General features: G+C 47.4%; 1 protein-coding gene across 10 annotated transcripts in view; it reads left to right on the forward strand.

Annotated features, from left to right (window-relative positions):
• The window catches only part of LOC147618735 (Radical SAM superfamily protein), a 107,967-nt gene extending 84,479 nt beyond the window's left edge, over positions 1–23,488 (forward strand). For 2 of the 10 annotated variants that reach the window (XM_086773783.1, XM_086773782.1), the window contains 2 exons: positions 14,230–14,329; positions 22,327–22,875. In XM_086773783.1, coding sequence (XP_086629909.1) covers positions 14,230–14,329; positions 22,327–22,569 — 343 coding nt within the window. In that variant the 3' untranslated portion in view covers positions 22,570–22,875. The other 8 variants (XR_015261954.1, XR_015261953.1, XR_015261955.1 and 5 more) reach the window with 8 other exon arrangements.
• The last annotated feature ends 2,581 nt before the right edge of the window (positions 23,489–26,069 follow it).

Raw genomic sequence — 26,069 nt, forward strand, 5'->3', positions numbered from 1 at the left:
AAACTTATGTAAGTGTCTTAGCACCTGGTTGGTGATTTTCATTGGCATATGATTATCTTATTGATATTGGTGATTGAGACACAATTGGCTCTTGTGCCTGTGTCTAGCATATCTTCCATGGAATTCTCGCCCAATTATTTTGGGACATGATTTTGATATTGGTATTATGGAGACTTATTTAGTCTCACCCATTTCTTTGGGACATGGATTCTTCAATTATATTGGATTTTTGAGACTGTCTTGTCTCGCCCACTTGATGGGACATGATTATATCTTGTCTCGCCCACTTGATGGGACATGATTATATCTTGAATATGTGGCTTGAAGCTTAAAGTTGCGGACAACTTTTAAGAAGCTGGGGAGGATGTCACCAGCCTGGACATTTTTCAGTATGAAAGGGGTATGGTGGACTCCAGGATGTCTAAATATTTGGAAAGTACAAGCTTTGGGAATGGGGGATTATCCTAGAATACAAAGGACCACACTCCTAAAATTTAGGAGAGTTGCTATATATATATATATATTTTTCAGAAAGAGACTTCTATTAAGTATGAGAAAAGCATACAACAATCACAGCTATAAGCCGGAAGAGAATAGAATCACCCCAATATGTAAGGTGATTTCAACCATTGAGGAGCATCATGATGCCAAGACCTGTGGTACTAGAGGAAAAGAAGGTGCCATGGTCCCATTCCCGCATAAATATCACACGCTTTGCTTGCGCAGAACGCGAGGGCCCCTGAATGCGAGCCCAAGTAGCCATAAGAGTGTGGATGATATCACCCCATATAGTACTAATGCACTGAGACCCAAAAATCTGGACACTCTCAATAGCCTCCGTGCATCTAGCTCTCCAGATCTGCCATGCTGTAATACTGACAATAATCTCCCAACTGGTGTCAATCCTTTGTCTAGGGGGTGTGTAATCAGAGTGAGGAACATCCTGCAATAAACCATGCTGGGCAATACCTCTACGAATGAAAAAAACAGAATCTGTACCACTGTCCTCATAAAAAAGTTGCAGACTAGACTGGGAGAGCCAAGCAACTGCCCCCCAAGTCACATGCATGGCTCGGCCACTCAATTTGCGCATAAGTTGGGCTACAGGGCCCCAAATCTGTTGTGCAATGCTGCACCCCCATAGACAATGTTGTACGGACTCAGAATCTGCCGCACATCTAGGACAGGAAGGTGCTACACCGAAAACTGATCTCCACTGATTGGTGGAGAGACCACCAATGTAAGAATAACCAAAAGAAATGAGAGATCTGGCTCCTTCTTACATGGTGGGGAGACCACCATGTCAGAATAACCAAAAGAAATGAGAGATTTGGCTCCTTCTGTATGAGTGTCAAAGTCTATGCCAATATCTGCGCTGTATCACTGGAGAAATATCATAGCTCTCCCAATGAGGCCTGAGAGCAGGGATCCTATGCATCTGTCGAGTGAGGAGAAGCCCGGCATTCTGAAGAGTGAAACTGAAAAAAGGAAGGCTTTTCAAAGGATTGAAGGCATCAAAGGATTGAAGGCATCAATCCATACCCACTCTCCTGGATCCCACTGAAGATATTTGATAGGACTGCCACCATATAGCCACAAATACCAAGAGCCATGAGTCACTATTTGAGGAGAAGGGTCAATGAACCAGTGCTTTCCCGAGCGACCAATCCTCACTGGACTAAGCCTAGTGTTTGGTATGATCTCCTCCATACTACATCTCCTCAATCTCCCACCAGGCATGATAGAATACATAAGGAAATCTGTATCCTCCTGGCTTGGCAGAGCAATGACTTGCAAAGGTATGCCTATCCTGGAAAAAACTCCCAGCTAACTCGGATGATAGTCTCCGTGAAAGGTCCCAGAAAGCCACTCATGCGGAATAGGTGCATCAATCTGATCAATACGAATGCGAGAGCCCCTAAGATGCTGAGTGAATGCAACTCTCCGATCCTCCGGAAGACTCTTAAAGGTCTTCCAAGCAAGAACTGTGTATGCGCATCTCTCCCATCCTGACCATTGCATATAACGAGATGCACCAAGTGGCCGACCAGCCTCATCCCTAATGAACTCGTTCCACATAATAGGTTGTCGGTCAGCCTCGTCCAAAGACCTAGGAAGCCTTTGTCGCAAAAAATATATCATGCTTCTCCATGCTCTGACAATGGCTGCAATAAGAGGGGAAGATGGTGCCCTAATATCAGCCTCTGTGAACAAAAAACGTGTGCTGGGCATCCAGTCTCTTCCGACCCTAGGTGTACATCTGGAAATCTGAGACAAGAAAAAATCCTTCCAAGGCTCAGTGCCTGGTAGGAAACCTCTGACCACAAGTTTGCAAAGCAACGCCCCCTGCATTGAACATCCGGATCGATAATATTCAAGCCTCCCTCTCTTTTGGGCTGAATAACTGTGAGCCAAGCTACCTTGGCACGAGTGTCTGAGGTGCCATTCAAGGCCGACCAGAGAAAATTGCGGATCAATCTCCGCAATTGGCCAATGCACGCACGAGAGAAGCACCAACAAGAGGCAATGAACCAAGCTGAGGCAAGAAAAACCTGATTAGCCACCAAAGCTCTGGAGGCTGAATCTAATCTCTTGGAGCTCCAATGGAGGAGCTTCTTCCGGATACTCATAAGTACCGGAGCAAACTGCTGTGCAGGAGAAATATCAATCCCAACTTGGCATCCCAAATATCTAGCAGTGCATCCTCTGCTGATCCAAGTAAAACCAAGCTCTGCACCCCAATCAACTCTCGGTGAATCACTAACCCAAAAACCAACAGATTTGTGCCAATTAATGAGTGCCCCTGCCGCCAATGAGAACTCCTCTAGTGCTACCTGGAAGGAACATAAGCATATATGTGAAGCCTCCAAAAATAGGGCTATGTCATCAGCTAACTCAGAGTCAACCAACTCCTCATGACTACGAAGAGGCAACCTCAATCGTGAAATACCAGCAATGGAGTGGAGAAAGATGCTCATGGCCTTTGCAACTATGATATATAATAAAGGGGCTAATGGGCAGCCTTGTCGTACTGAGCGAGAAATCTGAAACCACTCTCCTCTATCACCACAAGCAAGAACTCTACTGTGGGCTTCACGATACATGCATGAAACTCCCTTGATCCATCTCTGAGAGAAGCCCATATGACTAAGAGTACCCTCAAAGAAGTCCCAATCCACTCTATCATAGGCCTCTCTCAAAATCCAAGAGCAGAATGGCTAAGGGCCGATTGCTCGCTTTAGCCCATTCGACGGCCTCCCAAAACGAGAAAATGTTATCAAAGATGCTCCTACCGTGTAAGAATCCATTCTGGGTATCATGAATAACATCCTACAAAATTGGCTGCAACCTGATGCTGACTGCCTTAGCAAGAATCTTATAGGCAGTCCCAAGTAAGGTGATAGGTCTTCATTGGCCAATCAATGTCTTATCCCCGCTCTTAGGAATAAGATAAATAAGCCCTTCAGTGAGAGAAGAAGGCATAGAAGCTGTGTCCCACATCTCCTGCAAAGCCGATGATCTCAGTCCCAATCTCATCCCAAAAAGGAATGAAAAAAACAGGGGAGAGGCCATCCTCCCCTGGACACTTACCATGAGGTAAGGCATGAAGAGCATGACTGAACTCCTGCATCCAAAGCAACACACATCTCCTCAGTGATCAAATGTGGCAATGCATTCCAAACCTTCCTCTGTGCCCTGTGTCTCAAATCAGAATGCGGCTCAGCACTAAGAAGCTGGCAATAGAAATCTGTGGCAATTTGTCTAACCATAAGAGAATTTGAGTGAAGAGTGCCACGTGAATCCTGCAACTGCCTGACACTATCTCTGGCATGAGATGGGCCATGAGAAGCAAAGAAATGTTTGTTACATCTGCCACCCATCTGTGTCCAAAAGGATTTCTGGGGATGGAAACGGTACTCCGCGCATTGCTCAAGAGAGTGATGAAGTTCTGCTCTAACAGTACATAAAGAATCTGCAACCCATTGAGCATGAGGATGTTTCTCGTGCTCTTTCTGCAAGGCAGCCAATCTACGTCTAATAGCCCTTTCTAACTCCAAGGCCTCTTGCCTCTTAGACAGGGCACATGTGTGATAAAAGTCACTAATATCACAGAGAGCAGAGGCCAGGCTTTGAGAGGCCTGTAAGAAGTCATGAGATCTCCAAATATCAAGCATACGACGCGATAGTTGTGCATCTGAAAACAAATGATCAGGGATGCGTACATGGGGTGCTGATCCGTGGTTATTCGGATCTTTAATACATTAAACCAATGGACAATGATCCGATTTGGAGGTGCCTGTAGCAATCAAAGTATGTCCACCTCTGTCAAGCACCCAATCATCCACATAAAATCTGTCTAACCATGCATAGATACATCCTACATCTCTTCTCCTATTAGACCATGAATAAAGAAGAGTGGATGGACTCCTCAAAATGTCATCCTCATGCCAACAATCTCTACCATGAATGGAGAGTATAAACCTCTCCCAAGACGCTCTTTCAAGAGGATGCACCAAGCCCTCATGTCCACCTCTTTAATCCGTTGGCATCTCAACCATGTTAAAATCCCCACCAATAATCCAATGGTCGGCAAGAGGCATCAATGTAGTGAGAGATTTCCAAAAGGCAATCCTCTCACCTCTATGGTTAGGAGCATAGAGGTTGAGAATACCAATGCGTGTAGTACCCTGCATAAGAAGGATCCATTGCGCTCTCGCAGGCAAAATGACACCATGTCCAATGATGCAAGGCAAGATCAAAGCTGAAACAAAGATACAAACACCACCCTTGGTAACAACAACCGGTGACCAAAAGGTGTGTCTTGAGAGAAGCTTGCCTGATCTCCCACATTGACTAGCATCCAGTTTATGCTCTTGCAAGAGCAATATATCCATAGGTCCATCTGTGACTGCACAATGAAGCTGGGTTTTTACAATTTGTTTCCGTCGACGCGGAATAAAACCCCCAAGACCCTGAATGTTCCAAGAGACAATCCTCATAAAGACTCAGAGTAGGAACGATCAGATCTCGTGGTCGACAAAGGACCCCCTTTAGAGGCGGAAGTACGTCTCGCAGAGGCAAGGGAGGGAAAATCTGACGATGTAAACCTTACCTCGCTCTCCCACTCCGGGGAAAAGCCAGGGCTAGTCCTCAGAATTGGAGAGGTACCATGAGAATGCGAATGTGCAACATCATCCTCAAGGGTGCAATCATCCTGTAACTGTAATGCAGCATCCTCCTGTGAGGGATCCAGATCATGTGCCTGCAAGGCCTCATCCTCCCAAAAAGGATCAACATCCTGTGAGGCAAGAGCTGCATAGCGGTTAGGGTGCTCCACAGGGAGTGTGGGTGAAGGGGTGGGGTCTGAGGGTGCCTGCCATCCCTAACCACAACCCAACGCTGTGTGGTCTGATGTGGCAAAGGAGTAGTTGGAGTCTCGGCAACAAGGGTAGTCTGGACCTCAAGGTCAATGTCGTGCTGAAGAGAGGTGAGCTCATCTTGTGAAAAATTGATGATTCTCCCGGCCAATGGGGGTGACGAAAGATTGGCTATGGCAGAAGAAGCCATAAAGCCAATCAAAAAAATGGGCGGCCGACTTGAATCCAGGTAAAATTGCTGCTGATAGAGAGGCGGGTGCAGAAGAGAGAGGCAAAGGCAGGAGCAGAAGGGCGGGAGCAGCTGGGGTAGCAAAGGCAGTGGGGCAGCAGAGGGGCAGGCGGGGACTACAGAGGGGGAGGCGGGGGCAGCAGAAGGGCTGGCAGGGGTTGAAGAAAGGCAGGCGAAGACAGCAGAGGGCGGGAAGGGGGTTGCAAAAGGGCTGGCGGGAGTAGCAGGAGGGGAGGGGAGAGCAGGCGGGGGTAGGAGGAGGGCAGGCGGGGGGCTGCAGAGGGGCAGGCGAGGGTAGTAGAGGGGCAGGCAGGGGCAGGAAAATCAGCAGCGCAAGCTCACCAGGTCATTGCAGCACACTCTCGCATTTCATCGTCATATCAAACATTCTCGGAGAGTTGCTATTTTTGGCCCGACTTCGATGGAAATTCTGTTCACGTCATTACATCTGGCAGATACCAAGAGTTGGCAAAGTGCCTATGACAGAATGTCTTTTAGTTGGGATATTTTTAGAGGTAAAGATTATGGAAGGACCCATCTCTTAGATTGGGACATGTGGCAAGAAAGTGGACCAAAGTGAGACAAGTGGCCTGACACTTGTTATAAAGTGGATCAAAGTGAGACAAGTGGGCTCACACTCGTCACTTCAGCTATTGTGTGGCTCTCCACTTGTCATTGTAGCCTTCTCTTGCCATTTTAGCTCATGGGAGGCCCAAATCTATAAATTGGAGCCCTCTCTCTTCATTAATGGAGGCTCTCTTGCTGCACACTAGCCTCTACCACCGTTACAGGCTGCCCTAATGATGGCTACTCTCTTTCTCTCTCTCTTGAAGGCTGCCCATGAAGAATACCGGCTGTTGGGGACTGTTTTGGAGGCTTCCATTGCGAAGAAATACTGAAGGCAAGGGTATTTAATCATTTATTATGATTTCTAGCCATTGTACTTGTTGTACCAGTCTTTGTACCTGTTGTATATCAGCCATTGTACTGGCTGTACCAGTCCTTGTACTTGTTGTACTTGCTGTACCACCCATTGTACCGGTTGTACCAACTTCTGTACTTGCTGTACGAGCCAATGTATCTACTGTTCTAGTCACTGTACATGTTGTACCAGCATTTATACTTGTTGTACCTGCCACCGTACCGGCTGTACCAACCACTGTATTGGTTGTACCAACCATTGTACTTGTTGTACCGCCTGAATGGAGAGTTGTACTTGCTGTACCAGCTCTATTGCATGAAGACCCGTGGTTTTTGGGGAAGAATTAGTACCCACACGGAGGTATATGGATTATATTGTTGGCTCGGCATTTCTACAGCCTATGTTCCGGCTTGGTAGCCTTGTGTTGGGTTGTGTTATGGCATTTGTATATGGATAATCCGGCATCTCCCGTGGGGAGAGTAAGGCCCTCAAAGCTTGTACATGTATTATTCTCCTTGGGTAATAAAATACTCCAAGGGGGGGTCGGCCCATTCTGGCCTCTATGCGGTGCAACACGTGCAAGCTCCATTTTCAGCATTTGTGGATGTTTATCGCTTTTATGTTTTATGCAAAGTGATGATGGATATGTGTTAAGGCTGTGGCTACGTTTAAATTTTTTAATATGCATTGATGGTATCAACAAGTGTGTCAAAGGCCCTAGTCCCCTGGGCACCCGCCGCGAGTTACAGGCCAAATAGAGGGCGGAGACACCTCGGACCCACGTGGCGGGGAAGCCCATCCTGCACATAGTTGCCTTGAGAAAGCCCCAGTCCAAGATGTAAATGGGCCGTGGCAGTCGCCTCCTAGAAGGTGAACATGTTGTCCAAGAAACTCCTATCCTGGATAAAACATGTTTGCATGCCATGGATTAGATTTGAGAGGTGGAGCTGCAGTCGACTGCTGATGGTTTTGGCTAGGATTTCAGGTGAATCAGGCCCTCCACCAGTCTCATTGAAGGTCGCCCTTCATTAGCTCCCACTTATGAAGAAACACAGAAACCAGCCATCCTCACCTAGGCACTTGCCCCTACGGAACGTTACAATGCCTCTACAATCTCGTCAAAAGAGTAGGGTGTGATCAAGAAACTCTGGAGACCCGATGGGACCAGCTCACGGGTGTCCTGCCACACCCTCACTCTCTCGTCTTGTACGTGTTGGAAGTGGAGCTCCGTAGTGAGTAGGGAACTGAAGAAGCCAGTGGCTATGGCCCAAACCCAGGCCGGTTTGGAAATAATGTTGTCATTTGATCCTCTAGATCCCTGCCCCAGTATAATGACAGTTGCGGCCGCTATCAGCAGCCTCTGTAGGGAGGCGGCCCACAGACCCCTGTGAGAGGTTGGAGATCATCAACAGTATAGCAGCATGGCACATTTGGCATGCTCAGTGTAGTGAGGCCATAGAGGGCACTACCACACCACCTGCTGAGTCCATCAGGAGCATATGGACGGACATCATACACACTCTCCAATGCCAGTGGGAGAAGCTTCAAGGCAACTCTGAGCGTATGCAGAAGCGTCGAGAGACTTTTCTTTGGATTTGGAGCAGCAGTCCTTTCCTCAAGGTCAGAGACAACGAAGGCTGCTTGGCATTACATGCCACGTGTTTGGCTGTTCTCCCCTCCCCCCCATTGTCTGAGATAGCCTTTCTCAAAGAGTGACCAGCCAACAAGGAAGAGCCCCTCTGTGTCTTCTGTTGTTTTTCTTGGTCATGTACTTAGCCGATTCGTCTGCATTTTTGGTAACTAACGGAAGCATCTTTCTTGGAAAATAATAATAATGGATCTTTCAAGCTTGTACTTCATTAATCTAAACTCTGGCATGGCCATACCGGAGCATGCCTCTCTGCGGTATTTACCCAAACATGGGAGTCCATCCAATGGATGGGTGCAGACACTAGTGTGGATAACCAACAAAGCGTTGCGGGCATCTCCCATAGCCATGATCTTGGGGTTAATGTTTTTTGGGGACAGATGTTGGGGCTGTCCTCTTCTCTTTCCCAATGAGTGTGGCCCCGACAAGAGATGGGACAATTTGTTAGTGGCTATCTCTATCTATGACAAGGCCATCGGTTTTTACGAGTTAATTGGTGACCTTCACATCACACATGTCATCAGCTAGGCCTAGGCATCGCGGCTTGCACAATGTGGAGGCAAAGGAGGCCCACGCCTTCATCCTCTTCCAAATCAGCTTTGTGGCAGAGGCGGAGATTTGTAGGTACATGCAATGCGACGATATTCACTACAGAGTTGCCTGGAATAGGGCCAACCCCAAGTGAGTTAGTTGCAATAGCATGGATCCGTTTCAACCTTAAGGACCTCCACACCTAGACAGCCTATCAATACTCGTGCAATCCAGCCCCCTAGGGCTGGAAGCTTTTGAGCCCTGGTGGACTTGAATAAAGCCCCCGTCGTTTTTTTTTTCCAGGAAAAAGATACTTCTATAGCAGCCTGGAAGGGCTAAATACAACCACAAAGGGATAGATACAAATTGGCCTCCATGTACGAGGTGAGGATCAAAGAACAAGAGGGGGAGAAAGATACACTTCTCCTCCAGTCGGCCGCTCTATTTGGAGAGGGCTATCTCATACAGGGGAAGGGGGAGGGGGAGGGAATAACCAGTTACCACACAAGTGGTACTGCTGAAATGTGAAGGTGAGAGACCTGAAGAGCTAGTCCCCCACCTTCCTCCTCATAAGCCATAACAAACTCAGCCTCAGTGGCCCAAGTAACCGTGCCCCATGACCGATGAGGTCGCAGTCTTGTGCATCGTGAAAATGCGGAGAATCCGTTGCCAAACTTGCTGAGGCTTCGGGCAATCCCAAAGACAATGTCGCTGAGACTCCTGAGGGTGGCTGCACCTCGGACAAGCCGCTCATCGACCGCCAGTGGTGGCCAACCACATGCCAACCGCCAAAGTCCTATGTGCCAGGAGTGAAAGAAAGAGGGTGATCTTTTGAGGCCAAGAATTGTCCCAGAGCCTCTTCCAAAAATCTGAGAAACCGGTGAGAGGCCTTGTGTGATTGCGAGCGTACTGCTGCTGCCTTGGTGCCCTGGACCTCGGGCATGTGGATCCAAAGGCCTAGCCGTGCGGTGTATGCAAAGGATGGTGTACGCAATGTCTCTTCCCTGTTAGCAGGATGTGAGGGGCCGGCTCTCCTACACTAGAAAGCCTCAACTGTACGCCAAGTCGGGGCGGTTGGAGAGCCAACCCAAAAACCACGTGACTTGTGCCGGTTGAGCTGCACTCTTGATGCACGACAGAAGATCTCTATCACCTCTACGAATCTTTGGAGATTCCCCACATCTCCGAATAAGTATGCTGTTGTGTCATCTGCAAACTCTGAGTCCAGTAGCTCCTCCTGAGTACGGATGGGGAGAAACAATCCCTCAGCGACAAATAGGAAGAGGTATGGTGTCAGAAAGTGTCACCTTGGGCTCCTTGAATGAGAACGTGACTGTGAGAGGCCGAGTAGAGGCCTGAAATAGCACGGGTCCACTCCACTGGGAACCCCATCCGGTACATCGTGCCCTCCAAACAGCCCTAGTTAACTCTATCATAAGCTTTCTCAGAATCCAGAAGGAGCACAATGACGTCCTACTGCCGCATCGTGGCTATTGGGAAAACTCTCCTGAAGATGTTGGAGAGAAGCAAGACCCCACCGAATGCTTCTCTCTTGTTCACGGAATCCCGTCAATCTGCTCTATGCTGCCTCTTGCAAAAAGTTGTTGATCTTGCCAAGGCCCGCATCTAAGGTGCGTGTGGCAGAACCTGAGATAAAATTCACTGCCTCCCATATCTGCTTTATCCTATTGCAGATCTGAGTCTTGTATGAGGCTGTCCGGAATCCTAGTGCTCAAGTGCGTGTCTTGCAAAGTAGTGGCTGCCAAGATACCAATCATGTCCGCGTGACTGCAAGCCCACTCATCCACATAGAATCTATCAAGTCGAGAAAGATTGGGGCCGGTGCTCCTCTTGTCAAACCGTGATAATCATAGACTCTCGAGGCTGCGCCCGAACTCTGGCGAGTGCCAAAGGTCTGTCCCCTAAGTCCCACGATTGACTCCTCCCAAGCAGAGTACTCTAAGCGTGAGATTGTAGCCGTGCCTCCTCTGAGTCTATCCTCTGGTGACTCGATCATGTTTAAGTCTCCACCCATGGACCAAAAGTGGACCTGAGGGAGGGACTGGCATATTGTACTCTAGAAGGTGGCTTTGCTTGTAGCAACGTTCAGGGCATAATTATTGAGGAAGCCCACACAATCCTCTCCAATCCTAATGGTAACCCACTGAGCGCCTAATGTCTATGACACCTGAGCCGATCACTGCCAGCAAGGGCTGCTTACTGACAAAAATACGAACTCTCGCTTGAGTCCCGGAGGGGCCAAAGGAGGGAGACCAAAAAGTGTGACTCCTACTTGGTAAAATCTTCCTGCAACAACGGGGGTACGCCCCTTGGAAAGATGGTGCTCCTAGAGGAAAAGAATGTCCATGGCATAGTTGTTACGAGGCGCGCCTCTAATAGTTCGAGGCGTACGGGGCGTACGACTACCTGATCGAGGCGTCCACACGAAAAAAAAAAAAACAAATTTGCTGGCTTGAGTCTTTAGACTGGGCCTTTAAGAGCCCAAGACAGCCCCTCTCACACACACTCTTTCTCCCTCATTCTCTCCCTCCCTCGCTTAAGCCTTTCTCAAGACCCAAAGTTCAAAGTTCTTCATACCCACTAGGATGAAGATGTTTTTTATACCCATTTTTGGAGCTATCTCTATACTCTACCGGTTCATTTCATTTTACTTTGTACCCTTGAATCTTGATGATGTATCCAGATGATGAGGATGGACTACTTTGGTCTCATAGGTCATTTTGGCCTTTTGCAGACCTTTAATACAGCTTTCTTTCTTTCACACACACACTCTCTCTCCTCTCTCATACACACCCTCTCTCTCCCTCCCTCAAGGCTCATACATACACACTCTAGTCTCTCTCTCTCTCTCTCAACTTTCACTATATATCTATCTATCACTATATATATATATATAACCGATGTCTCTAACACGCCTCTAACGTCTCTAAAAAATACGAGTCTTTCGAGGCGCGTACCATACCCCCCTCGTACCAAACGCCTCTGATGCCTCAAACAACCATGGTCCATGGGTTCCATGACTGCTGCTCTATGGAGCTCTCCTCTAAGGACACCTCGCCTCTGAAAGCATTGAGGCCCCCCCAAACCCTAAATGTACTATAAGGCAATCCGCATATCAATCTCTGTGGGAGGTGGGACTATCAGAACTTCCCTCCACTCGAAGAGTCTTGGGCGTGGGTTTCGATGGGGTGTAGTCACAGTCAGCCTTGGGACGAAGGCGCGCTAGGTGGGCGTGAATCCTGTCCTCCATTTGTTGCCATCTTGTCCGAGCTCGAGAGTAAGCGTACTCTGAACTCCATCAGTCACAAAACTGAATCCTTAGCGCACACAGCGATCTTGAAGTCGGCTGGTAGCCTCGGCGCGGGCCAACGAGCTGGCACTCTCCAGCTACAGTGTCGTCGGCAGTGGGGTCGTGGTGCTCTGCTGCCTGAGGGCCTGCATCTCTCCCGGCCCCTTGAGGATGATCTAAGCTTTTGGGGGGGGACCATCGGAGGCGCTCTCCTGGATTGGCGATGAGGACAAGCAATTGCCTTGGAGGCCTGAGTACTCTACTCTCTGCAAAATGGGGTCTCCTTGGAGACAAGGATGGAATCCCGGTTGCTTATGCGAGGGCCAAAGCGGTGTAGGGGGGGATTCCATCACTCTCCCAATGGCTCCACCAATCGCCGGGAGAAGAGGAAGGTATTCCTTCTTGAGGCGTGGGAAGAAGACTCTCACGGGAAAGCTTGAAACGCGAGGTAGTGGGTCGAAGCCGTGTTGCCACCTCACAAAGAAGACTTGGGCTGTACGCAATGCGACGGGGCTCAGCTGCATGGCTCTATCTGACGCCGTTGGCGAGTCAAACTCAACCTAGTAGCCGCGCCCCAAAGGATGAATATCGGTGATCTTTACAGGAGCTCCAAGGAGGCTAGCCTGTAGAAGATCCATGAGTTGTCCACCCGGAGCCATGAGTTGTCCGCACGCCAGGCGGCTATTAACAATCTTGCACACTAGAGTGGAGGCCTCTAGGGATGCAACCGTCTGAGAAGGATAGGCAGGGACGGCGGCCTCGGTCGGGGATGATGGAGCGACTACCATGGAGTCCTCCTGAGGGGTGAAGAGCAGAAGGGGCGGAAGCTTGCTAAAGGATAAAATGCCCAAGAACTAGAAAAACTGTGAGATGACAACGGAGGGATAGGACGGGAATGGAGAGTTGGAGCCGAAAGGGAGATGGAAAGGGGAGGGACTGGAGAGGCCGTGGGCGAGAGGAGGAGGGAGGCAAGGGAGGGGGAGGGTTAGCACTGCAGAGGAGGGGGCGGGGTAATAGGACAGGGGCGAAGAGGGGAGGGGGAGTTTGGGGGAGGGAGCGCAGGCAGGGTCAGCGTGAGACAGAGAGGGGGGGCAAAGGCGGGGGCAGCGCGAGAGAGGGGCTGGGGGGGGGGGGGGGGGGGGGGGGGGGGGGGGGGCGCGGCAGATGGAAGGGAGGAGAGAGCGCGCAGGCGGAGTGGGGCGCAAACTGCTCGAAGGCAGCAGGGGTAGCGCGAAGGCTGGAGAGGCAGAGGCAGTGCAGTTCGAGAAAGGAGGGGGGGGTGGCTGGTGGGGGGCGCTCACAGCTCTTGATGATCACATCAACTTTTCCGAATGCTGAATTATGTAAAGCCCCCATTCTCTTCCCCTAGCCATGCGGGTTTACTTATGGGGTTGGCCCCTCTCTTGCTTGCAGGGATGGTGTGTCTTAGTTTTTCCCCCAAGAACACCCCTCCCCCCTCCTTTCCCCATTTCTCTCTCTTGAAAGCTCTTCCGCTTTTTAGAACCCAAACACATCCCCCCTTAGTGGCCTGGCCATCGACATGCCTGAGAACAATCCCTTAGACACAATGATTGGATCTGACTCCGAAGCCCCCCTGCCCTGCGGCCGGTGTATTTGGACTCGGAAAAGGCTAAATCTTGTTTGCATCCATCTGTGGCCCTGTCTTGGGGAACCTCTTTGCCTGCCCTTCTCGCTCCATCTTTTCTTGCGTTGTACTTTTGACTTCCTTGGAGGGTTGTAGGTCTCTCGTATGTGGACCCTCTTTTTTAATGTAACTAATGGAAAGATTTTTTCATGGGAAAGCAAAAGATTGTCATAACAAAATTGAAAACACAATCCTTTATCTTTCCAAACAAGACCTCACGAGTCTATGACACATAATTTCCTGTCATGACTATGACACAACGCTATTTGTCTGAAAGTGTACGGACGACTAGCACCTGACCTTATACAACCCAATCATTATGCATTACATGCTTTGATCCACAATATATGATGAAAGTAGCTATAACAAAACCCAAAACAATGTAAAGGAGTAACTTAAGATCTTGGAAGGCTTTCCTATCCATTATTGGGAAGCCATGCTTTATTTTTATTTTTATTTTATAGTGAAGTGACCATGATGCAGCTGTTGAAACAATGTGTTCAAAAATTTCATATATTTTCCGAAAAAATTAGGTTTTTTACCAACAGCTTGATCTATTTCTGCAGCAAATCGAAAGTGTTTATTGAATATGTAATGCTTGCGACTATAAACGATGGAGAAGTACATGCTCATCAAATGGGAATGCTGCTGTACGGCCGGAAAGTGGTATGCTTTAAAGCTTTAAGTGGTATGACTGAAAGTGATTAAGTGCTACACCCTCCTGCCTCCCTTCCTTCCCTCTTTTGCTTCTGTACACTCTTTCTTACCCTCTCTGCAGCAGTAACCCATGTCCTCTTCCGTTTCCCCCCCAACTTCCTCCACCACACCCCCCAACACACACACACACACACCCCTCCCAGACGACTCCATGTGTAATGTACCTGATGCTAATTGCAGGGTAAGACGGCCTAATCTTGGGTTAGAAGACCGTGAAGATTAGTGTACCGGGATGAGTACTTGGGCTAAGGTGTAAATTAGAGTTGTCCTATAGGTCTCTAGTGGCTAAATAAGTTGGCTGAGCTGCCAAGGGAGTTGTAGCCCAGCCGTTAGGTGCACTTACTTAAGGCTGAGAGGTCCTTGGTTCAAGCCCCAGCTGGTGTCCCTCGGATAGCACCCCATGTGCCTTGAGCACCCATGGAAAAATTATGTTCGGGCGGGACTTGGGCACATGATGCACATAAAAAATTAACTACCAGAAGGATCTACCACCCAGCAAAAAAAAAGTGGGGTGAGCCTATTGAGTGGACTATTCTATTATATGGTGATGTTAGATGATATGCCGAGCCTTAGCCCTTGTGCTTAGGGGTGGGCTACTGATGCAGACCTATGGTTGGGTGCTGAGCGAGCTTGCATGACCCCGAGTTTGGAACTAATTATGTTTGTCTTGGGTTTAGGAGATCTAGGGATGCAACAGTTGGTATCAGAGCATGCCAAAACTGCAAGAGGACAACGATGAAGCAGGAGCAAGGTTTCTGTAAGCAAACCGAATTGTGTTTTTTAGGGTTTGAAAAAACCAGGTAGGTGAGAAAATGGCATTGCTAGAGAGAACAGGATCTACCGATTCTTTTCACTAGAGGTGCCCAGTGTAGTATGAGATTGGAGGGAGGTATCATTGCCCCTCTAGGAAGGGATTTGGTCCATTGGCTCATTGATTTCCTAGACCAGCGATGCCTTGGAGTTATTGTTGAAGCTGTGTCAGCGCAGAGATCAGCTTTGCAGAGAGGCACATATGTAGATCCCAGATACCTCAGTCCCCCATCACAAGTTTCTTTTCAGTTAGCCAAAGAGGTGATAGTCCAAGTGGTAAAGTGTTTGCCTAGGACTGAAAGGTCTTGGGTTCAAACCCTGCTTGGACCCCTCGGCGGCACCTCTCATCCGCGCTCTCCATAAGCTTCCCTTTCGGCGTCGATCGTGTTCTGGCCGCCTTTCCCAGGAGGACTCCAGTGTAGCCCCTCTGCTCTCTGTGGTCGAGTGTGCTCGTCGCCCTCTTCAGAGGGCCGCGTAGATGATCTTGTAGCTCACGACACCAGCGTGGCTGGGACGTTGAGCGAGTTGTAATGTTAACTATTAGTAGGATCTCTCTCCCGGAAAAAAAAAAAAAAAGAAGTTTCTTTCAGTCAACCAAGGATGAAGAACGCCACAGAAGACCATGAGAGAGCTCATACCAGGATGCTCCTACTCGATGGACCATACAGCACACACGGACAATCCATGAGCTGCAGGTGCCTGCCCGCCTCTCCAAGGCATCTCTCTAAACAGTGCGTTACAGGTGCAGTGAGCTCAACGCCCAAGACCCACTAATCCTGTATAACTCTGTTGCTAGGGTTTGATGCATACTGGTTGCCTGAACGTATGTTTATACTCGATTTTTGCTGCTGTACTTGCATACGTCTGATAGCGGGTTTGTGATGCGCAGAAAAGAGAGGAAAAGATGTTTGGCCTGTTGTTTTGTTGAACTGAGTGTGCTGTTTGCCCAAATTTATGAAGGCATGAATTGGAGGAGGGGGGAGAGAGAGTTGTATGCGATTTTGTCTGTAAGTTTTGCTGATGTAATACCTCGCCTGCTGTCCATCTAACTGCTGGGTAGAGAGGATGCACAAAGTGGGAGCTGGGTAAGAAGAGGGCGCCTTGAAGAAAGTCCAACCAGGTCTTGTGCGCCTTGAAGAGCCCTTCCTACAGGGATAGCACTCTATCGACCAGCCCCTGTAGAGAGGGGAAACCCACAGCAAGAGACTAGTGGGTCTGGACTGTAGTGCACATGCCACCTAGGCAGTGCAGCAAGGCAACCAGGTCTTGTGCGCCTTGAAGAGCCCTGCCTACAGGGGTAGTACTCTATCGACCAGCCCCTGTAGAGAGGGGAAACCCACAGCAAGAGACTAGTGGGTCTGGACTGTAGTGCACATGCCACCTAAGCGTAGGGAGCAGCTAGAGAGGGCGGAAGTAGTGCTTGGGTACAGCTGTACAAAACACACAAGCGTGTGCCCTGTGGGTGCAGCAAGGCAACATGTGGAAGTGTCAGCCAGTGCGCTGAATAGTCGTGGCATGCGTAGCAGCCGCGTGAAAAGCAGCAGTGTCAATCTTCAAGCAAGACAGGCATCATGACTGACGCAACCTTTGGGTAGATATGGCGCACATGCGACGCTATGAGGGGTCCTGATTTGGTGTTACCTCTATTTTTGAGGAAAAGCAGGACCCAATTTCAGGTGGTTCCCATCCTGCAAAGGAAAAAAAAAAAAGAAAAGAAAACAAAATAGCATACTTCTTGATAAAAGACCACTGCACAAGGTATTTTTCTAAAACACAAAGCATAAAGTTGAAAAACACCTCTCAATATCTGAGTTTTTATTTAAAAGACTCTTACAGGGGGTGTTTCATACGCTTGTGAGCATGCTCCTTCGGATTATTATTATTTTTAGAGCATCGCAGGTCTTGCTTGAAAGAGCATGGGCACAGGAACCCATGCAAAAAAAAGGCATACACATGGAAAAGAAACCATTAAACCCTGACTTTGGTTTAAAGTTGGGAATTTTCTAAGCTTAATTTGAAAATCCGAGACTTGCTCCCACAGCCCCAACAAAGGCTCCCCCTGCAAGGGAGGAGGTCCAGGAGCTCAACACAGCCCCTGTTCCCATCCCGGAGAGATGACGGTCAGTCATCCCGACACTTAGGCACAGGTGGAAGCTGCCGGCTGGCGGCAGCACGACGGCCCTGCAGATGCCACCATGAGCCTCCGCAGGGGTGCTGACAGCTAGAGCATGATGAGAGTGGGTCGCCGAAGGTAACGGTGCCCACTGGTAACTGTTATGAGCATTTATCTCCAGATCAGGAGGTGGGTGGTGCCCAGGAGGTGCCAAATCTGGCTCTTAGTCTCTGAATCCCCAAGGTTCTGTCCCACCCGCATGCTTGCCGTTGGCAGCTCATGATCGCTCCCGAACCCAGCAGTTCTGCTCTGCTTGCCATTTGATTCACCAATTCTCTGATCTTGTGTGGAGATGATGATTGGAACATCCGTTGTGGCTGCTCTTCCTCTAGAGTCTCTTGTAGTGCCTCCAAACACACATCCTCCTCACCCTGCCCTTTGCCTCCCCCAATCAGGGACCCAAGTGGATTGCAACCTCTTCAGATGCCTTCCAGTGGAGGCAAGTGAGTTCTCGGAGACGGTGGCTCAGCTCCAATTCTGTGTGATTTTCCATCACTCTTCAGCGGCCCCCCCGGACAGTGGCGTGGTGATATATTCATTCATGCTCAGCATTGCCCCTGGCAAGGAGTGGGACTTTGAGATGGCATCCTCACCATCCACACTCAGGCAGTCGCCCTCTCTCCGCATTTATTCGCCCTCTCTCCGCATTTGGGAGACGGACATACAGATCGTTGATATTGTCACCCACTCGCATATATAATGATTAGGTGATTAAACATGGTATGCCAAGCTAGGTTTGGTTTAGCTATTTTTGAAGTTCTTTTGTCTCACGTTTTTTGCATGAGGCTTGAATCAAAGAGCCAGGGCAGCTTGCATGGAGGCCTAACAAAACGTGGGCTGTAAATCCAATCACCTGCCTGAATCAGAGTACACCTCGCAGTCTGCTGCAGAAGAGGGCCCTTCCAAGGCTCAGTGCTAAGAAGAAATCCTCTGACAAGAGCTTACAAAGTCGAGCCTTACATTGTGCCTCCGAGTCTATGATGTTCAATCCTCCCTTTCGCTTAGGCATAATAATGGTATCCCAAACCACTAATCGTGACCAAAGGAACTTCCGAATAAGCCAACGAAGCTAACCAATGCATTGCTAATGAAAAACGCAGCATGATGTGACAAACCAAGCAGTCACCACTTGCCAGCAGCACTTGGTTAGCTACCAAGGCAGTGGAGGTCAAATCAAGCTTCCTGCTAGTCCAATACTACACGTGGAAAGCTTCCCTAGACCGTGCACATTCCATGAGATAATCCTCATGGTAAAGAGGAGGTTTTGATTCTTGACTTGAGCAACTGCTTGGCTAGGGTTTGGACCTGCCTCCCATAATGTTGCAAGAGGGGGTAATCCTTGGAGCAAAGTCCAGTGGCAGTATGTTCATGCTATCTTGGACTTTGCACAGTCTCTGCATACGTGCACAATGCATGGGTGCCCTGCAGGGCATCGTGGCATATATCCTGTTGTACATCCTGCAAGGCCTCATAAGATGGCAACGTGTCGTGTGCATCCTACATATTATTGTCCATCCCAAGCAAGGACTCAACATAGTCATTCTGCCTTGAAGCAACATCCTTTTGCAAGGATGACATTGCAAACTCATCAATCTAACCCAATACATCACTGTGTACGTTGTCTTTGGGAGAGGCATCATGCTATGCCCACCTAGAGGGCGGCCATGAAAGACGACCTGCCACACCTAGCGAAAGGTTGGCCGAGGCGAAGCATTAAGCTGTGTCGCTTGGGGAGCGCGTTTGCGCTGCCTCCTATGACCCTTGGCCCTAGGGCAATCTTGCACAACGTGGCCCATCTATTGACAAACCCAGCACTGGCTAGGTCTGCCTGACGTCCCCATATGTTGCTTCAAGGGACCATTAGGTCACGGAAGCAGCACAAAGGCCTTAAAGGACTCACTCACAAGCCAACACCATAACCCTTGGGACCTACACCAGCCAAGGCAGTGACTACTGAGGTAGCAAAAGTGGGAAAAGCTGGGATGGTAGGCACTTGTAGGAGGTTGCCTCAATGGCCTCCAATAATGGCCAATAATCATGAGGGAGACCTGGGAATCTGAGAGTGATAGGGTAATGGTTCCGGTCTTCTTCGACAGGGTCGAAGTAGTTTGGTGTATGGTAGGAAGAAAATCTTCCTAGGGCCCAAAAGAAAAGGACTGCCCTTGAGCTGCCTCCTCTGCGTCAAAGTCTACTTGGAAGAATCCTCTCCCAAGTAGCCTTACGTCTTTAAAATGGAGCGGGAAGCCAGAAGGCAAGGCCGCCAATACCTAGTCACAGCCTGGATACGTGAGGGGTGGGAACCAAAGATTTTTCCAATGAGCATCGTCTTGGAGTCTTTCGGCACAGAGGGCTCCAAGCTCGTCTTGAGAGAACTGGATGGTTCACCCAGCCGGAGGGGATATTAGCCATGATGCTAATGGGGAAAAAAGGCCGACTTGAACCTTGATTAAGTGCAATCCATACTTGAGCAAGACGGAGGAAAGGGCAGCGAAGAGGAGGAAGGTGGAGGGGAAAGCAGGAAGGGCAGGAGAGGGCAGGGAAGAGGGGCAAGGCAGCTAAATAGGGCAACAGGACAGGCAGGAGAGAGAAAGGCAGGCAAAGGAGCAAGGGCGGAGGAACAGATGGCTGGGCAGAGGCGGAAGGGCACAGTGCGCGGGGGCGGGGGGATGGGGCAGCAGGAGGGCAAGGAGGGAAACAGGCCGGAGGGTGCTAGTGGGCAAGAAGGGAGCTGAGGAAAAGAGGGCGGGGAAGAGAAGGGAGACGGGTGAAGGGCACACATAGAGGGGGGGCACAGATCAGCAATATGGGGAGCTCACGGAAAAAGATTGTGTGCACCTTCATGATGCATCAGGCTACAATGACTTTGTTGAGTCCTCCTTGCTTGGGTTAGACAGTATGCGAGATGTAGATGGCATGGGGGATCATGTAGATGCACACTAGGACAAGTCACCCTCTCAGAGGCTTTGCAGGATGTACAGCATGATGTATGTCGTCACAATGCCTTGCAAGGCACTCATGTATTGCGCATGGATGTAGAGACTGCAGAGTCCTGGATATGGGAAAAACAATGGACTTTGTTCCAACGATTACTCCCTCCTTCAGCATTACGAGAGGCGGGCACGGACACCAGCTAAGTGTTTGCTTAGGTCTGGGGTCAAAACCTCATCTTTACCACGAGGGTTGTCTCATGGAATGGGCAAGGCCTCGGGGGCTTCCCACCCACAGTAGGAAGCACCTCGTGAAGGACAAGATCCATCTTGTCTGAAGAGAGTTGCATTGGCCATGGAGAGGACCAGCCAATATTACCATAGTGTTACTTTGGCCAAAAAAAACAAGAAGCCCTGGACGAGGAGAGAGCTATCAAGCGCTGGATTGCTGCACTTCAGAGGGAGCACGAGAAGCATCCACATTCTCCTTGGATCCGAGAGTGATATCATCCACACCCTCATGGCTACTTGGGCCAGAATCCAGGGATCTTCGAGGGCTACAAAGAGAAAATGCACCCAGTTTATGAAAGTGCTGGGATCATCACACGTTTTTCAATGCCACTCATATGGGACCTTGTTGGCAGCACAAGGCACTTGATTCCCCCTTGTTTGGTTTGAAATCTCCCTTATGTATATTTTTTCATACTTAATAGAAGTCTCTTAAATAATAATAATATAATAACTGTTTTTATCAGTCCTGAGTGGTAGGGACTGTTTTTATCAGTCCTGAGTGGTCGCAGACCTGATAAAAACAGGCTCAGTGGTGCATCGAGCAAGCGTGGGGAATACTTGGTGGGTGTTTCTGTGTGGTTGAAGCAAGGCCGTGCTGCCTGTGATGACTTTTTGAAGCAAGGCTGGTTGCCTGTGAAGACTTTGGACGGAGGCTATCATGTCTAAGGGCTGTCACAAGCACGTGAGTACTCAAGGGATTAATGGCTGGTGGTGAACGGAATCCTCTGCGTGTTTTGTGAAAATGCTATTTTTGATGCATTTTGGAAAATCTAGTGTGCGTGGGTTGAGGACACTTCATGGCACTTGCATCTTGTACAAGGAGCAGACTCCTTTCGGTAATATCGATACCTTGAGAGAGAGAGAGAGGGAGGGGGGGGGGGGGGTGTTGTTGCATCTTCATCGACACCTAGTGTGGTGTGAATGTGCAAATCTGAAATTTCTGGTTTGATGTCTTTAATCGTGTGTTTAATCAGGCTCACTACTAAGTGCTCTAAGAAATGTGCCTCCCAGTTACACTTTTTAAGCTGCCCCTTGTGCTATTATAAAATCTGACTTGCCTATGCTACTTTGAAACAACCTTGTGCATATTTTGGCGGACAAGATAGTAGCTCGCAATACTTCTCTTCAAGAATGTTCAACTTTCGGAGTGCACCACTTTGACAAGCAAGGGTAGTGTAACCAGGGATCTCCCATTTTGGGTCCAAACCGCAAATTTTTTCTCAACTTACATTTTTCAACTATAATTTTGTGCAATTTTTATTTCCTTATTTAATTTAGCATATGATGCTTTCATTTTCCTACTTTACTCGTGTTGTATGGATGGACTCGGTCGTTTAGCCAGTACATTCTTTTTATCCCCTTCAATGGACCAGCATATTTCAATTCAACCTATGCATTATCTCGTGTGAGAATCTATATTGGTTTCAACTATGTCGCTGGGATCCTCTCTGAGCCCCAAGTCCAGTACACTTGACAGCAAGCGTGCATGAAAACAAGCTTGGTACATAGAGAAGCCTCTCAAGCAGCAACAGCAAGAGCAATCATATGCTAGCAAGAGCCGTCTTAGTTAACCTAAGAAACTTTAAGACCTGAAATGTATACGAGGACAATAACCTTCTGAACCTTATCTACAAGCCACTGCCCTTTTATTAGGATATGAATAGAAACCTGTACATTATTTTTCTTTTGTGCAGTCATCAATGACCCAACTTTGAGCTTTGTGGCATCAAAAATCGTGTGTACAGGTAGTTAACTTGATACCCTACAATCCAACAATGGTCTCAATGCAGTTGAAGGCTAGTGGGTCCATGGAAGTCCTGCGTTTTCAGAAAATACTAAAGGAGGTGTACCATTTGCGCACAATCGTCAGGCAAGAAATGGGCCAGGACATTGAAGGAGCGTGCGGCCAACTCTCACTAAGCAAACGAGAAAAAATCATGCAGCAGATAACCGTAGTGGATATTGAAGATTTGGGCATTTTGAAATGATATATGGTATATTTTAAGTAGCAAGTCAATCGTCCAGAGTCTAAGTTAGTATTGTCAATGATCTGATCCTTCTTAGGTATGACAAGCTGCTATAATAACATGCGAGTGCAAAATCATGAATTTTCCTTCATGAAATCCAATCCATCCATCCTGCACGTTAAGAAGCCTCAAGTTTACCCTGACCAAGGTTGACAGTCGGGTCAAAAAAAATATCCCGCGAATTTAACATTATGTGAATGCTTGAGTGAAATACTCACATTCTTGCACTTTTTCAAGTAATGTTTTTTCAATGAATATTTGGTACAAGTGACAAAATTTTTGGAAAAATGAGTTTAAATTGAATCCGTAAGACCAAGTGTCTTCAGTTTAGTTTCCCAGCATGGCCAACATATGTGGGACCCTGCTGCATATGGGCATGTATGTGTGTGTGTGTGAGAACACTTTTTGGAGGTTCTGATCAAGGGAGCTGGCTCTAGTAGGTGCTGCTGTTTTTTTCGCGAGGCTGAACTACCATTTCATCTGCACACTGGGAATGCGGTGGTGTCCGATCCAGCACCTCAGGCTGCCAAACGTCCAAGACTCGGTGGCGGCAACATTTTTCTTCCTTGACACGTTAGAACTATACACGGGAGTGTTTAATTCTGAAGTTAAGTGGCTGTGGGAGAAGAGTTCACTGCAGAGTGTGAGATTTTGATGATTGGCAATGCCAAAAAGGACACAAGGGCATCAATAGATATAGTAACAAGCTATCAATAATAATGATTATATACCCTGAACCAGGCACTAAAGTGTGCGTCATCTCGATTGATATTGTGCAATGAAGACGGGTCTCGTTGCCTGTAAATAGCACAACCCATCCGGACCTTGCAATGCAGCCCGTATATATACACATACATATATATACATGCATGTATATGTATGTACATATGTATGTATAGATAGATTGATACACAATGATTGTGTATATATATGTGTGTGTGTGTGTGTGTGTGTGAATAGGTCAATGAGTGTAACAAAGCAACAACTTTACTAGTTAGGCCTAGGTACATGGGGTTTAGGACACATTTACACGTGGGATTTACGGCACATGGACCTTGGGACACATGCGTTCTTCGCATATTGTACCTTTTATGACCTTTTACTTTCTTCATTACCTTTCCATGACATTGATCATGTTGACTCTCTTGGTTTACATTTGGCTTATGGAAGCCTATTTCCATCCTCTTGGTGAGGCTAAACCACTTAGGCATCATGGATGCAAAGCTTTGATGCAAGCTTCCATGGTGATTTGTCCTTAATCTTAGCTTAAGTTCCACTCCATTACATTTGGTATCAGAGCTCTTGGCTTTGATCTTGATATTTGGATTTAAGAGTGATTAGAGCACTTAATCATTTTCACATTAGAGATTCTGCAAATTATGAGTAATCATTTCTTTGATTGTTCTTGATCTTTAATCTTTGATTAGGACTTAGTCATTTTTGAATTCTGTTTTACACAATTTTTCAAGGTTGGTGTTATCTTGATTTGTGTGGATTATCATTGAGATTAGTGTTAATCATTTTCGAATCTATGTTAAGCACCTTTTATAGAACTCCTTTTCTCTACACAATTTTCTTGATCAGTGTTTCTCTCTATCAAATCTATTCATAAACCTTAGTTTTCTTCTATATTTGCTTAGTTTTTGGAGAATCTTGGTAGGTTGGAGAATATTGACGGTGGTTGTGTAAATCTTGGTGCAAAGTTTATCAAGAATTTTTGAGATTGTAGTTTTGTAGCAAATGTAAGCAGTTCTATGCGAAGATTGTGGTTTGGTTGAAGATTTTATGTAGTTTACTGTGCAAAATGAAGTTTACAGGTAAAGCTTGTAAAGACAAGAGTGCAAAAATAAAATCTTGGTGCAAACCTTAACAAAAAAAAAAAAGAAGGCTAAACAACATTTTCTTTAAGCTTTTTATAGAAATATTGCAAGAAGAAGACTATTGTACAAGGTTTTGATGGAAATCTTAGTGTTGGAGTGTAACAGAAAGTTCGAGAAGATTTTTCTAGGTGTTTCTTGGAGTTGTTCTACAAATCTTTGAAGAGAAGTCAAGAATAGATGATGTGCAATCTACAATCGTTTCAATAATGGAAAGCTTCATCAGATTATAAATCTTTGCCTAGATAGAGTTGTGTATATAAGTACGTAATCAATCTCTCATTCTTTTACAATTCTTGTTCATTTCCTTGCAAAAATAACTACTTGTACAAGCAAAGTTTGCAAAGAAAGGTTTAGAAAGAGACAAAACAATGGACGAACAATATTTGGTGCATGTACTCAATCCAGAAAAGTGCAGAATATGTAGATTCAGTACATATTTGTGAGAACAATGCCATGCAAAATACATCTCAGACATTTTCATGCAAGTGATTGATAGATTTTAGGGAAAAAATAGTTGGCAACCTTGTTGGGAGTTGAACCCAACCCTTTTGGTGTAAGCACTAGTGCACAACTGGTGCTTGAGGTTCCGTACTTACATACAAGCGTCAGTAACAATTGGAGAGAAAAAGGCGAAGCATAAAAAGAAAGGCATATCAATAACAAGATGGTACAGTAAGAGAATTTTAGACTCTTGGTTGATGCAATTGGATAGGCACTCATCAGTTTAACTATAGACTTGGTGCAACAAGAAGGAAAAACAAAAGATGTGCATGCTAAACCCTTGAATAGAAACCTTACAGGAGCCTTGTGAACTTGAAAAGGCAACACAAATCTTGCTAGTTTGGAGGAAACCTCTTTAATCAGAGGACTATATGCTCATTAATGGACTGCACATGTATTGACAAGAAGGCGTTCTTGGGTTCTAGAAGTGCATGGTCAAAATGGTGAAAACATTGAGAAGAGCATGTGTTTTTTTTTTTCACACACCGGAAGAATGGCCTAATACTCCTTGCCCAACAAGATGTCACCTAAGCATGGTCCATCGGTCACCTAATACTTAACAACCAAGACCGTTTGGTTGTACCAAGTTCATAAACACGGGGATCCCACAGGAGTTGTTATTCAAATTGCAAACAAAGTGGCGAAGTGAACGGGCCAAGCACCGTTAGGTGGACGGACCAAGCAGCCAAGCACCGTTAAGTGGACGGCGGGCCAAGCAGAGACAAGGGAGAGGGAGTCCCGAATGCTTTTGTGCAAAAGAAAACCAAAACACACACTAGGTGACTTGACAGTGGATTCTAGGCAGCCCCCTCGTAGGGGAACCAAGATTACTCCTCACTTGAAGGAGAACCGAGCTAGAGTATCTTGGGGGGAGAGAGAACTGAAAGACTTCGTTTAGTGTGGCAGTGTTGTGAAAGGCTCGGGGATCGGCACGCTTTTCACAGAACACAATGTGTTTCTGATCATGGATAGCCATACTAAGAGCCTTTCTTCAGATGGCAGACGGGCTTAACACACCAAAGCTTATTAGGAAAGACCATAATCGTCGTACTAGCCGCTTCCAACTGAAAGAGCAAAGCA

Source organism: Cibotium barometz, chromosome 34 (genome assembly GCF_041138505.1).
Source record: "Cibotium barometz isolate CiBa-2024 chromosome 34, ASM4113850v1, whole genome shotgun sequence".
Lineage (NCBI taxonomy): Eukaryota > Viridiplantae > Streptophyta > Polypodiopsida > Cyatheales > Cibotiaceae > Cibotium > Cibotium barometz.